The sequence below is a fragment of the Petaurus breviceps genome, unplaced genomic scaffold (assembly GCF_028583685.1).
Source record: "Petaurus breviceps papuanus isolate PSGF00001 unplaced genomic scaffold, PetGlider_PUasm1.0 208, whole genome shotgun sequence".
In the NCBI taxonomy this organism is placed as follows: Eukaryota; Metazoa; Chordata; class Mammalia; order Diprotodontia; family Petauridae; genus Petaurus; species Petaurus breviceps.
Genome location: NW_027185852.1, coordinates 16,307,923 through 16,323,126, shown reverse-complemented (window position 1 = coordinate 16,323,126; position 15,204 = coordinate 16,307,923). Strand labels below are relative to the sequence as shown.

General features: G+C 42.0%; 1 protein-coding gene across 8 annotated transcripts in view; it reads left to right on the top strand.

The window, feature by feature from the left end:
- The window catches only part of LOC138165296 (FGGY carbohydrate kinase domain-containing protein-like), a 545,803-nt gene that overhangs the window by 392,163 nt on the left and 138,436 nt on the right, over positions 1 to 15,204 (top strand). For all 8 annotated transcript variants that reach the window (XM_069093464.1, XM_069093465.1, XM_069093467.1 and 5 more), the window contains one exon: positions 7,559 to 7,666. In XM_069093464.1, coding sequence (XP_068949565.1) covers positions 7,559 to 7,666 — 108 coding nt within the window. The remainder of the gene's footprint in view (positions 1 to 7,558; positions 7,667 to 15,204) is intronic.

Sequence of the window (15,204 nt, the reverse complement as noted above, 5' to 3'; positions counted from 1 at the left end):
GATGGATGGATGGATGGATGGATGGATGGATGGATGGATGGATGGATGGATGGATGGATGGATGGATATAGCTATGCATATAAATGATGGAGATAGAAATAGGCAGACACAGACAGACAGAGATGCAGATAGATAGATGTAGCTGTACATATAGATGATGGTGATAGAAATAGGCAGAGAGACATACAGACAGATACATAGATATTTAGATGGATGGATGTGTGGGTAGATGAATGGATAGGGGGGTGGATAGACAGACATGTGCATAGACATGACATATATAGCATATATAGTGTAAGTGTGTGTCTCTCTGTGTGTATGTGTGTGTCTCTGTTTCTCTGTGTGTGTGTCCTTCACGACCTTGGGTAAGTTACTTTCTCCGTCTGGTTCTTCCTCTCCCTTCTCATTTTCCAGATGTTCGCTCATCTGTAAAATGAGGGGTTTAGAGTAAATGACTTTCCATGGCCCCTTCCAGCTTCAAATCTATGATCCCATGAAGTTTTGTCTCAATTGCTACAGAGACTGAGCTCATAGAGGAAAAGCCAAGGACTTCTCTACTTTCTGTCTCTCGTAAGGATAATTCTACACTTTAATACAGTATTACGACCAGAGAGAATTGGGTCTTACTTGAATAAAAGTCTAAGATATCAATTTTTTTCACAGAGTTGGTTACTTAGATTAAATTGACTTAGATTTAGCCTAGGAAAGAATTCTTAACCCACAAGTCCATTAATATTTAAAAAATATTTTAATAATTGTATACCAATACAATCGACTTTCTTTGTAATCCCTATGTATATTTTGCTTTGTACATCTAAAAACTTAATTTAGAAGGGGTCCATAGTCTTCACTTGACTGCCAAAGGGTTCCATAACACCTAGCAAAAATATTCTTAAAACCCTATTAGAGGCAATAGTGAGCCAATGAGGATATCTGAGCAGCGGAATTACCTGTGGTTTTAAGAATATCAGTTTAGCAGCTATGTGGAGGATGGACTGAAGAGGGTTATAGAACAGAGGCAGGAAGAATGATTTTTTTAAATTGTGGTATTTGTTACAGTGAGGGTTGATACTGACAGTAACACAAGAGGTTGTAGGTTCCTAGAATCACAGTTTTGGATCTGGAAGGATGTTGGAGGTCATCCATCCCACCCCTTTTGTTTTACAGGCAAGGCAACTGAGGTCTAAGTTTCAAACCATGGTTGTGGTTCAAGAATGCCTTGTCCCATCTCTCTGACATTTGAAATTGCTCAGCCCTTAGGAACTGTAAATCCAAAACCCAGGGAAAACTAATTTGGGATCTCCATTCGTGTCTGCCTGACCAAATGTGACTGCCTGCCTATAGCAGGGAGAAGACAAAATGTTGGGAGGTTGAGAAAGGCTCCAAGGTTTCTTGGCTATTAAAGAGCTCTCGCCAAGCAACATTTGGTTAGTTCAGGACAATTGAATGAGAAACACATGGATTACATTTCCACTAAAATTACACATGGGTTTCCAAATGAAGGGGATTGGGGACCTCAAAGTTAGACAACTCCAAAATGCTTTACAAATAGTTCAGGACACTTGAACCCAGTTTTTGGCTGGCCTTCCCTATCTCAAACTTGGAAACTCTTTGGTTAATGGAGGGACCTACAAAATTTCCTCTTCTTTCTCCCCATAAGATATGACTATGATTAATTTCCATGAACTACTGTTCAAACTTAAATGATTAGGTTGAATATTTAAGACAGACAGGGCCCTTGGGTGAAAGGTTTCTAATTTTTCCAAGGTCCCCAGACAAAAAGAGAGAACCTTAAGGTTTATCATGACCATCAACAATGTGTTATCTTATGGTACAGAGTTGGAAAGAATCTTAGAAGTTATACAGTTTAATCCCCTTGTTTTACAAATGAGGAAAACGAAGCATGAAAAAATGAAGTGACAAAACCAGAATTAAAACTCAAGCCCTCTGATTCCTCTGATTGTGTTTTTCTGTTTCTTTTATATCTTGTCTTGTCTTCTCTTTTCTCCAGTTGAGTGTGGGGATCAGTGATAGAAAAAAAATAAGCATTCGATAACAGAAAAACAATTTTTTTAATCCTTTTTCCTCTTCACCCCTCAAAAAAAAGAGAGGTATCACTTTTAGGAATAAGAAGGTGATAGTGTTTCTATGCCTTGAATCCATGTCATATGAGGATCAGTCAAAGGAACTCAGTGTTGACCCATGAAAATGAGAAGACAGAGGAGAAATAAGGAAATATTTTATTTCATCATGTATGTGAAGGGCTATCATAAGAAGGAGAGATTCTGCTTGTTCTGTTTGACCCCTGAAAGTATACCTAGGAACAATGAATGGAAGTGGCCAAGAGAAAGATTTTGAATTACTAGCAAGAAAAACTTCCTAAAAATTGGAACCATCCCAAAGTTGAATAGGCTACCTTCAATGGCTATTTGCTGTGAACCCACGAAAGGTTCAAGTACTCATTACATTATTTCTTAAGGTGGCCAAGACATGGCTCTGGTCAGCCATTTGTCTTGTTTCATATTTTTCTCCTCCACACACTGTATGCCAGTTAAGACTATTGATCCAATACATGGCATTCTATCTCCTGCCACTGTGTCTTTGCACAGGGGTTCCCCCATGTCTGGAATGCCAGCCTTCCTCATCTTGGTCTCTTTTTGAGATCTTGGCCTCATTCAATGCAAAGCTTTGGAGTCTTCCTTTGGTAAATGCTTTTCTCACCACTCCCCAATTCAATGTCTCCTTCCTCCTGATATAACTTTGCATTTCTTTATCTCCACCAATGGGATATACCACTAGTCCAGTGAAATGTAAGCTCCTAGAAGGCAGGAAGTATATTTTTCTCTTTGCATTTCTAGCACTGTGCCTTCCATACAGTAGATTTATAATAGGTAAAGAATGATTTAAAAGTAACAACTTCCTAAAAGCAAGTTCTCAGGGGTGAATGGGTCATTTCAATCGAGTTGGATGTCAATGGCCTAAGAGACCTTTCCACAGGCATCCAAATATCATGGGGATTTTTTTTTTCTATTGACACCAGTACGGTCATTTTATTTTCCAAATACAGAGTTAGTGGAAAAACAGCAGCAAAAGTATAGCGGCCATGCCCCCAAACGAGCGTGTGTGTGTGTGTGTGTGTGTGTGTGTGCGCGCGTGTGTGCGTGTGTGTGTGTGTGTGTGTGTGAGAGAGAGAGAGAGAGAGAGAGAGAGAGAGAGAGAGAGAGAGAAACAGACAGATGGAAAGACAGAAAGAGACAGAGATGGATAGAAACAGAGAGGAAGAATTAGCTTTCATGGTGCTATTTTATTTTTAAACATTTAGGCTCTATGTAAGGGATTTATTGAACTAATTAAAAAAAATAACACACAGTAACCAGAAACCATTATTTGTATTCTCCAGAGAACCCAGGGCTCAGGCTTGCTCAGAAATGTTTTGGGAAGTCTATTTCTGCATCTTTTTTTTGTTTGGTTAATTCTGGCTGTTTTTTTTTTCCCTTATTTTCTGATGAGAAGCATCTGTAATTCAAAGATGACTGTGGACAAACAGGAGTCAACTTATGTGTCTTTCCAATAAAGGAATTGGGGCCTGGTCTGCTTGGCATCCTAATTCAGTAACATGGTTGAATTGCCAGGACCCTAATCTGCATCTTTGTCAGTGAATCAGTCAACAAGCTTACATTAAGGTCGAACTATACGACGGGCACTGTGAGTGCTGGGCATGCAAAGAAAGGCAAAATCCACTCCCTGGTCTCGAGGATTTTCCATCTTAATAGGGGAGAAAACATATAAGTAAGGTGTATACCAGATATATACAGAATGGATGGAAGTTCCTCTCAATGAGAAGGCTATTGTTTGTTGTTCACTTTGAAGAGGACATCAAAGGGCCTTGTGCATGAACTAGATTGAAGTGAGGCAGGGCTGCACGAAGTCTTCAGCCTCACTCTCTCTTCCAGGGTTCCTGACGTCCAGTGGGACGTCCAGTGGCAGGACAAAAGTCAGGATAATCGGCGATGAACTGGAGTACAGAGGATAACCTTGGTGTCTTTCATGTCTGACCAAGTTCTAAGGACTCCAGGGAACCAGCTTCAGCTGCCTTCATGGCCGTTGGAGCAAGTGTTCTAATTAGCCCATTCTGTTGGAGGAAGTCTTCCTATGCTTGGGGTAGATACCCCCCTAACTCACTGGTGGGTTTGAGGTCCCTCTGTTACCCTGGTTTAGCCCATCTGCCTAGGTGGTTTACCATGGTGTGGCTGCTATGCATGCTGCAGTTTCTTGGGGCCACAGATGGCAGTTGAGTGCCGGAGGGACACCGAAGGTAAACGAACAGCCCTGAAAATAACTTGACAAGCCTTTACACAACAGAGTGGTTAGTCCTCCTTGAACACCCATAAACCCCCATGAGAAGGTAAAACAACAGGGGATGACCAGGAAAGGCGCATTCCAAAAGGTGGTACCTGTTCTGAGTTGGGAAGGATTCCAGAGAAACCAGCAGGGGGGCATGAAGGGGCAGAGCATTGCACGTATAAGGGATATCCAATACAGAGACATGAAGACAGGACATGGGATGTCCTGTACCTGGAACTACAAGAAGGCCAGTATATCTGGAAAATAGATTGAGTGGAGGGGATTAAACTGAGAGAAGCCTGGGAAGATAGAAGAGACAAATTTGTGAGGAGCTTTGAATGAGAAAAAGAGGATTTTACATTTTATCTATAACAGGGAGTCAAGGAGGTTATTGATTGGGACTTGGGGGAGAATGGTCATATCTGCTCCATAGAAAAGTGACCTTGGCCATTAAGGGGAGGATGGAATAGACTGGGTAGAGCCTTGAGGCAAGAAGAAAAATTGGAACATCATTGCAGTTGTCTAGGTAACAGATGATGAGAGCCTGAAGGAGGGATGGCTGTGTGAATGGAAAGATGGGGAAAAGGACCACTTCTTCATCTAACACCACAATGAAGAAGGAGATGGTAGAGAAAGTTGCCTGAATTATCTAAGATGGTTAAAAGTATGGGTGTTAAAGATTAAAAGGTTAAATATCTCCATTTGAAACCCAGGTGGAGAGGAGAAGTAGATTGTGGTACCTACATATATTAGGAAACTGGAAAGTTAGGGAATTTGAGAAAGTAACAATATGTATATTGAAGTCCCCCAGTATGAAGGTAGTTGGGGAGGAGAGAAAGACCTTGATCTGGCCACTGAACTCATGGAAGAAGGCAGGAGAATTTCCTGGGTGTCAATAGATAAGAAATTCCAGGATCAGGACTGGGTGATCGCTCAGGAGAAGGATGTCTCAGGCCACCCACCTCCCCTTGTTAGATGGTCTGATTGGTTTCTGACTTCAGATATCCTAGGCAGGAAAGCACCCATTAGCTAGGAAGCTGGAAGTTTCTAGAGTGGAAAGTTACAGGAAACCATTAACATAATGACCCCTATAATGTAAAGGAAGATGATATTCCTGGGCTCATAAATTTAGAGGTAGAAGGAATCTTAGAGGCTGTTGAGTTTGATCTATCCACTTTACCAATAAGGAAACTGAACTTCATTGAAGTTGTTTCATTGAAGTTGACAATGTGATCATACGTGTAAAATACTTTGCAAAATTTATAAATACCAGCTATAACTAATATCAGTCATAGGAATGTTGATTTAGAAGAGGAAGGACCCTTCGAAGGCATAAAATTAAGTTGGAAGGTCCCCAAGATCCATCTAGTCCAATCCATTTGTTTTACATGGGAGGAAACTGAGGCCCCTGGAAGTGAACTAAGATCTTCACTTAATTAAGATCATACAGCTCATATGAGGGGCAGAATTTGGATTCAGGTCCTTTGATCCTAGAGCCAATATTCTTTCCGATGGACCTCAAGCAAATCATTTAAACTCAGGACCTCAGTTTACTTCTGCATAAAATGTGGAAGTTGTACTACGTGGTTTTTAAAGTCACTTCTACCTCTAAATCTGTGATCCATGAATCATGTATGTTTAAAGATATACCTGTTCCTGTTTGTTGGTTCATCTCATTAACTGTCAAACAGAACAGAACAGAAAATTGATGGCCTCAGAGTTGAGGTGAACTAAGGAACAAAAATACACAGTCCCTCCTGTGATATGCCACGTGACTTCCTATTCACAGACTCACAGACTGAGAGCCAAGGGGATTCTCACCTGCTCTCACATCCTTTTCCATTGTTCAGCCTGAGTCTTCCCCATGGTCCTCTGAAATCGCTCTCCTTGATGACCAAAGGTCCTTAGCAATCACCATGCAATGTAAGTCTTCTGCTTTCCTGCTCTCTTTTCTTTCCCTTCATCTATCTCATTCCTTCCTCCTCTATTCTTCATCCTCTTGGGGTCTGGTTTTCCCATTTAAATCACTGGATAAGCTCATTGTACTCAGGAGAGAGGGCATTAGGAGTCTCTCAGGCCTGCTCTCCAATTCTTTGGAAATACTTGATCATTATAGAATGGCTTCTCTGAGAGCAATTAAATGGTATGGTATCTAAGAGTTTAGTCTGGAGCCATCTCAGAGATCCTTGAACTCATTCAGCCTGTAATCGAATAGAAATCCTCGCTACAATATCCTAAGAAATGCTTAGCCATTCTTTACTTGAAAAACTTCCCTGAAGAAGAATCTGATAGCTGATACCTCCTGAGGTTCGATTCCACTTGGCGATAGCTCCAAGTGTTAGGGAGTTTTTCCTGCAGCCAGAAAAAAAGGCCTCTTTGAAACCTGGGTACCCCATTGCTCCTGGTTCTGTCCTCCAAGGCCCAGAAGAAGCAGGCTGATCCCTTTTCCTCCTAAGGGCTGTTTAAAGCCCTGAAGCTGGATGCATTGCTTCTCCTCCAGGCTAAATAGACCTAGGAGCTTCAGGTGACCTTCATGTGTCATGGCATCCACCAGCCTCATCTTTGGCCTCTGGACACTCCACTTTATCCATGTCGACTCAAGCGTGCAACCCCCCAGAACTGACCACAATCCCCACACTCCAGAGCTTGTGTGACCGGGGTAGAGAACAATCTCCTCTGTTGTTTTTTTGTGTAGATTCATACTCTGCTTTCCATCTATTGAAGCCAAAATAATAAAAAATTATTATTATTATTATTATTGCCTGGATTATCAAATCAACTCTCTTTGGACGTTTTGTGGGGGAGCAGTCAGCACCTGTGTTTTCAGAGGTGGGGGCAGCCAGGTGGCATAACCCATTGGGGAGAAAGACTTGGAATCGGGATTAACTGAATTCAGATCTTGCCTGAGTGGATTCCAGTTATTGAAAACTCCCTCCACAGATAAGCAGATTAGGAATTGGCCTGAAATTTGTGGTTTTAGAGAGTCGCCTAGAACACTGAGATGTTCAGTGACTTGTCCAGTATCACACCACCACACGTCTCAGAGGCAAGATTTAAACCCAGAATCACTCTCCTCCCTTGTCTATCTGACAACTGATACAGTTTGTTTTCTGCTTTTTACCAAGTCAATACTGGATGGTTTCTTTCCCAAGCTGTCATGTGTGACCAAGCCAGACTTTCACCTCCTTCACCTGCTTTATCATTCTCTTTCCAGATCAGCCAAAACCCCATTTTTGTGCCAGGCATTTGGGGCCCCTATTTCTCAGCTATGGTTCCTGGATTTTGGCTAAATGAAGGAGGACAGAGTGTTACTGGAAAACTGGTAAGTTAAGTGAATGTCCTGATCCTTCAGGACATTCATTCATTCATGCATTCATTCCATAAACATTGATTAAGCACCTACTAATAACATCCAGGTTCTCTGTGGAGTCCTGGGAGAGATAGAAGGTTTAGATAAAACACAGTCCTTTCTCTCTTGGAGCTCATGAGTGGGAGAATGAGACATCCACATAGATAACCAGAATATAGAATATTTGCATTATAGATTTATTATAGATTACAGACTTATAATATTAGTTCTATTGATTTAGAACTAGAGAGGACCTTGAAGGTAGCAAGTGACTGAGGCAAGGTTTGAACCCAGTTCTTCAGATTCCAAATTTGGGTCTCTTTCCACTAGAGCATACTGTTTCTCATAATTGTATGCTATATGCATTAGTGAGAGGTCTTCCTTTAAAGGAATGCGTGGAGGGCTCTTGTAGCTCACTAAGAAAGTACAGAACCCATCCAGCCAATCCACACACAGATTTTACCAGGGTCTCATGTCCCAAGAGGTTTCACTGGAAGTTAAATCAATGGAATTTGCTTTTGCGTTTGCTGGCTTAGGTGAATAAGTGAATGAGTGGTGATTTATGAGCCTGGCTCCTTTATCATGAGTGTGACTTTTCCAGCTACTGGTGTGCATATGATATCCCAATCTGCAGCTCCAATCTGCCAAAGAAAGGCAGAGGAGGAGAGAAAGGACTCAGAGGGAATAAGAAACCCAGCTAGAAGAACAGGGGTTACCCTGGAAATGAGAAGAAGGGGAGCCGCTGTGATAGTAATGGAATATAAAGATTCCCCTGTATTGGCTTGGTTTTCAAACTGATTGTGTTAAAACCCAGAGCTTGTTAATCCCACCTGTGGGATGGACTTGTTGATGTTAAAAGAGAGTCCTGAACTGGGAGGAGCTGGTGACGTAGATTTGGAGAGACAAGAGAGAGGCAGAAGAACTTTTTGGAAGCAGCACCCTGGTGGAGGCAGAGAGAGACTGAGAGGATTGATGAGGGCCACTTTGAATTGCCCTGGACTTTTGAGACCTGTCCCCGGAGCTGCCAAGGACTGAGGAGACATGGCTGTTTTGCTGGTACTTTGTCTGTCTGTTTTGATGTTGTTTTGCCAGATTTGTCCACTGGTGAAAGACAGTCCTTTTGTTGAAGAAGTCCTGGAACCTGGCTGTTGGCTAAGAGCTCCTGAGACTGTCCTGCAGACAGAGAGTGAATACTGTCCACTGGTGAAGGACAGTGCTGTTGTTGCAGGGGTCTGGGAACCTTTCTGTTGGTTCAGAGCTACTGAGACTGTCCTGCAGACAGAGAGTGAATACTGTCCACTGGTGAAGGGCAGTGCTGTTGTTGCAGGGGTCTGGGAACCTTGCTGTTGGTTCCAAAGCCCTGAAGAAGGATTTTCTTGTTGTATGTTTACAGAAATCCTGGGAGAGGGTTCTGCTAATGTTTTCAGGGGTTCTAGGACTGTTCTGCAGACAGAGGATGAATTAATGAAGAGACTGGCAATGTATCTTGTGGCCTTCCTAAGCCTTTTCTCCCTAGGAACCAAGATTGCTGAGAACTTGCCTCCTGTCAAGATGAAGAAAAGACCTCCATTTGGGTATTAAGTGCTGTGCTTAAACTTGATGTAACTCTGGGGTAGATTCAATTGTGATCCAGGAGTGGGGAACTTTTGACCTTTTTGTGTTCTATGGTTGAACAAATGAATGTACTTTACTTAGATTGGAAACTAATCTCCATTTGAGAAGAGGGGCTTTGTGGTGGACTAAATGAAGGTACAGCCTAGGGGTGGAGTAGTATTTAGAACAGGGACTTTGTAATTGATTGAATGAATGGAAGGTCCTGGGGTGGGGTAGTCCTTGGAGATTATTTAATCACACTTAGTAAATGCTGTATTTGGAATGATGTCATGTTTTGATCTTCTCTGTTCTTGGTTTGTCATTGAATAAAATGGAGAGCACCTATGCTGGTATTCTGAACCTTGGGAAGTTGCCTTTCCTTGGCATTACATTACAGCCGCCAAGGGCATCCTGGGAGGAAAGGTCACTGGGGACTTCCTCTGGACTGATAGCGCTCCATGTCCTCTCACCTCCTATTCCTGATGCTGGTCTAGTAACCAGGCCCAGATTAATTGTACTATACCAGTGCAGACCCAGCACATTGGATGGTGGGTAGTACAGGGCACTTTAGGATCACAGAATCTCAGTTTGTAAGGGACTTCATAAGGCCACCAATCCAACCTACATTCAAACAAAAGTCCCCTCTACAAGACACCCAAGAAGAGGTTTTACCTAATTTTAGCCAATGCTCCCAGATCTGCCCTATGACCCAAGCAATGCAAGTCCACTCTTACCTACAACAATCATTCAAACACTCTTCTTGTTGCTGCTGCGTCTTCTCTAAGAGAACATCTAAACATCCCCATTTCCTTCCCTCAGTCCTATTCACCATAGATTTCTAGCATTTTGCTATCCTTATTCTCCCTCTTCGAGGACTCTCCTGCTTATCAAGGCTCTTCTTAAAATGTGCAATCACATATTAAGTAAATGGATGGGGAAGGGGCAGGGCAGATGGATGGCGCAGAGTTCTTTCCTCTCTGTGGCTCAGACACCTTCCATTTCTGACTGTCTCTGTAGAGATATTGGGTCTGGCCTTCATTAGAGTTCTACACTCAGCAAGGCAACTCATGAACATACTGTGGTTTGTCAATGATGCTTCTTGCTAGAAAAAGATATTCCTCAGAAATTAATAAATGGGCTCATAAATTTTGATTAACCTCCTCTAAGATTATTAAATTATAGACTTAGGGTTGGAAGGGACCTCAGATGCCATCTATTCCTACCTTCTCATTTACAGATAAGGAAACAGGCCCACCAGAGACAAGGTGATTTTGAAGGTCGTAAAGAACAGAGTAACATCCTCTGACTAGAAATTCAGTCCTCATTCCATTCTCCCAGGATGTTTTAGGGATAAGGAAGGGTCAGAATCTATGATTTCGCTAGTCTAGGGGGCTCCCACTGAGTAACTCTCTATTTAAGCATGTCAGCAACTTCTCTACAAATTGTAGACTTAGAGAGATGTCCAGAGGATGGCAAATTAAGTGACTTACCCAGGGTCACCTGGCCAGTTTGTGACCAAGGTGAGACTTAAACAAGCCCCCATCTTCTCTCTCCCAAGACCAGCTCTCTAGCCACTAGATCCAGACACATCCTTACCTGCCATTGTAAGCAGTATAAATCAGTGTGACTGGGTCCAAGAACCCCTAAGCAATTGTTAATCTGTTTGTGGTTACATAAACTCAGGGGTTTCAAATGAAGGAATATGGTGGGTCATTCTCCCCAGTTGAAGACAGTAAAAGTGTTAAGCCAAACTAGTGCCTAGTCCTGAGTACCAAGACTCAAGGCCTCTTGGGAAAGGACTTTGCACCGAGCAAGGCAGATTGGGAAGTTTGTCTAAAGTTTTCAGCCCAGAGATTTCCTCCTTTCTCTGGTCTCTTACTACCTGGTGATAAAAATGATTACTACTATTTTTTAAAATAACAACAAAGGTTATTTATATAATGTTTTAAAATTTGCCAAGTGCCTTATTGTGATGACCCCATGGAAACAATGCCAAAAACCAGAATCAGGGAAGAATTCATCTCAAATCTCCCTGGATTAAGAGAAATCACTGGCGGGTCCTGAGTTTCGACTGAAGGATTCTGAAAAAGGAATTTGTTGCTGTGTTATCTTCCATATAGAGGACTTGGTCACTTGGTTTTTATTCTCTCCCCAAAACACGGTATGGCTTATTATTGGAACAGCCAAATGAGGTCTTGATGACGCCTTCTCTTCTCTTCCACTTCCTGATCAACCCTTGATCCCTGTTTGCTTGCTTTCTTCCCACAGTCAGATTATTTTAATCTAAGACCTGAGCCTGGTGAAAAATAGTGTCTATGTCTGTGGCAGTCCCTCTTCTCTGGGACAAACATGGCATGACTTGGGATTCTGGAAGCTCCTAGTGCTGGTCCTGGCCTAGATCAGGCTTCTTCTGGTAGCTCTCTATGCCTCCTCCACAAAAGGGCCAACCAGCATCTTCCCCTCCTTTGACCGTAATCCCTCCAGTATTGAGTGCAAAGCTCAGATTTAATTCTTTCCACAAAATCATCTTGGATACAGCTAAAACGAGCCACAGACATTATTGCAGTGAGCATTGATAGTCTGCGTGACATCTGGGGGCGACTTTGTCGTATGTGGCATGATGCCTAATGAGGAGACCGTGGCTCAAACTGGTCATGAGATGCGCTCACAGCCACATAGGTATTAACATCGAAGTCAGGATTCAGACCCAGGGCTCTCCTGCTTCCAAACCTCCTTCTGCTTTTTTTTTTTTTACTATACCATCCTCCTTCCATTTAAAAAATTTAAATTATGTTCACTGTTATAGAACTGAACCTGTTTATAGGTTGTCAGATTAGAGGTTGGCTTAGAATCTGCAAAGCTAGGATTGGTTCCTAGCTCTACCACTTACTGTCTGTGTGGCCCTATTCAAGAAACTTAATATACTTATATTGGCAGGGGAAGAGGAAAGGAACAAACTTTTTTTTAAGTGCCTACTATGTGTCAGCTCTAAATGCTTTACAAATGGGATCTCATTTGATCTTCACAACAACCCTGGGAGGAAGGTGCTATTATTATCCCCATTTTACAGATGAGGGAACTGAGGTAGACAGAGGCTAAGTGACTTTCCCAGGGTCACACAGGTAGTAAGTTTCTGATACCAGATTTGGATTTAGATCTTCCTGACTCCAGGCTCAGTTTTCTATCCACTTTGCCACCTAGCCGCATCCGTTTCTTTATCTTTAAAAGAGGAATCATATAACCTACCATACTCAGTACACAAAGTACTTGTGATACTTCAATAAGATTTTGCCTATTTGAGAAACTTTGTGAACTCCAAAAAGCAGAGAAGGCTTAAGCCCATATGTAGAAATTGGCCTTTCTACAAATTGGCAAATGGGCCCTACTCATGAGTGTGTTTAAACAACCATGTTGAGGGTTTAAAAGATAATCGTGTTCATTAAAAACACTTTTATGGAGTTCAAAATAACTTTGAGTTAGTTAAAACAATGAAATAAACAAAACTTCCATCGATTTAAAATGAATTATTTTGTCTGTTTAATTTTTTAAAATGTAATAATGGCATTTAAAATTTCACTCTTCCCCACCTCCCCCAGTCAATTTTTTTTCCTAACCTTTGGACAAATTCCATGGGCCTGTTTGCAGACGGGCAGGTCCTTTGGTAAATGGGCCAGTGTCTGCATATGGGCCCTTTATGCTTGTCTTCACATCTATTTGTTCCTTTGCCAAAATGGATGTTGTCTTCCTTACTTTCTCCCGGAGATGTGTTTTTGATGGCAGAATGCATGTTTCCTCCACATTTTATGCATTGAACCTCCACCCCCTGAGGCTCAGGCCTCTGGGTGATTAGGGTCAGCCAACAGAACCCTTAGGAAAAAACCCTTTTGAAGAGGCAGTGTATTGGCCAAGGGGAGACCCAGGAGAGAGGAAATGGTAAGCTGGCCCTGATGGAGCCAAAATCCAAAGGGTGCTGAAATCTAAGGGGCCCCCTGGGAGGTGACAAACATGTCTGCAGCGAGAGTCCAAAGATGAGGAGTCAGCAAGAGCAAATTAGACAGGAAGTTTCAGGCATCCAGGAGATGCTGCCCCATCATGGCTCTGGCAGGCAGCTTGCCTCCCCCCTCTCTTGTTCAATCACCATCCTTGATGTCGAGCATTTGCATTCATAAAACCTGCTCAGGCCAGTGGTGCTCTGTTTCCTTAAATTATGGCGATGACCCAACCAAGGACCATGTTCACTCTTTGAATGTGAACACTGACTACAAGGAAGGCTCCTAGCCTGTATGAGGGGTTGTGCCTGAACCAAGGTGGTGAAAAACCATTGAAGATACTCTGATTCCTTCATAAAATTTTGTCGCTGATCGACCTCTTCCTAGGAGCCCTAGAGGGCAAGTTCCTTGATTCCCTTGTTATTTAGACAAGAAGAGCAGAATCTTTCCTCTCAACACAATATAATCTCACCTTTCCTGCTTGCATCTTTATTATGTCTCTGTCATTCACAATACCAGAAGTAACCTATACATATAGATCACTACGGTCTACATATAGATAGATTTAGATAAAGTTCTATAGATAGATAACTCCCATCTGTCATACCAAAAGGAATAACAACCTTCCTAACCATTGGAGTGATCCCATAGTGAAATGGGTTACTCCATTTGTCAGTTGAGGGAATTAGTGAAATTTAAGCTGGATAATAGAAAATTCAAGGGAACATAACAGATGTCTTGCAGTAATCAAAAGGCTGCCCTGTGGAAGTGCGAATTAGACTTATGTTTCCTGGCACCAAAGGGTTGAACTAGGAAGGATGGATCTAAGTTTCAACCACATCATCAAACAGCCCAGGAAGGAATGGGAGAAGCTCAAGAATGAAATTCTGAAAACACAAAGGCAAACAATTCTGATGTGGGGGGAGGAGTATTGTCTGAAGAAAATGGATGTAGAGGGCACTTACCAACCAACTTAGATTTTTAAAATGTTCAAAAGTGGAAGATGTTCAAAACATTAAAAAATGTTCAAAATGGAAGAAAAACTGAATGAGAGACATACAGAGAGAGGCAGAGAGAGAGAAATAGAGAGACAGAGAGACAGAGAGAGGGAGGGAGAGAGGGAGAGGGAGAAGGAAAGGGAGAGAGACAGAAAGAGAGACAGAGAGACAGAAAGAGAGCACACAAATATAAGAGCATGGTATGATCCTGAAAAAAATGGTGTCAGGAATTCTAAAGCACAAAATGACTTGAGGCTGGCTGAGCAGCTAAGGAGAGCAAAGAGGATGTTTGTTTAGCTACCTTGGGAGAAAAAAAGGCATATTAACTGAGGGAAAAGTCCTTTCCTTGTAGTGAATTGGAGCAATGAAAACCGACAATGGAGGAGAGAAGGCAGAGCTGTTCAGCTGTTTCTGTGTTTGTTTTCTTGGTAAAAGAGAATGTACTTTGAACTAGAAATGATGAAACAAAAATGACAAATAGGGAGTAGATACCCAATAGAAGAACACAGCAAGAGGACACCTAGTTGTTCTTGATGAATCAGATCAGCTGGTGCACAAGAACCGTTTCAGTGGGTACTGAAAGCTGACGAGCTGCTGTCGGAAATATTTGAAAGATCATAGAGAAAAGGGAAAGGTACACAAGACTGGAAGGGAGAAGATTTCAAAAATGGGAAGAAAACAGTCTACAAATGAAATAATACTTGTAAAGCACTTAGCACAGTACCTGGTACATAGTAGACACTTGATAAATGCTTATTCTCTTCCCTTTACCTTCTCTGCAAAATTGTAGCCAGTAAGGTTGACTTCAATTCTTGGGGAAATTATAATGGATCAGAAAAGGAAGCTGGGATTACAAAGAACCTCAGTGTCTCATCAAGGGCAGGTTATGCCAGACCAGGCTTATTTTCTTTTTTTGACAAGATTACTCAAA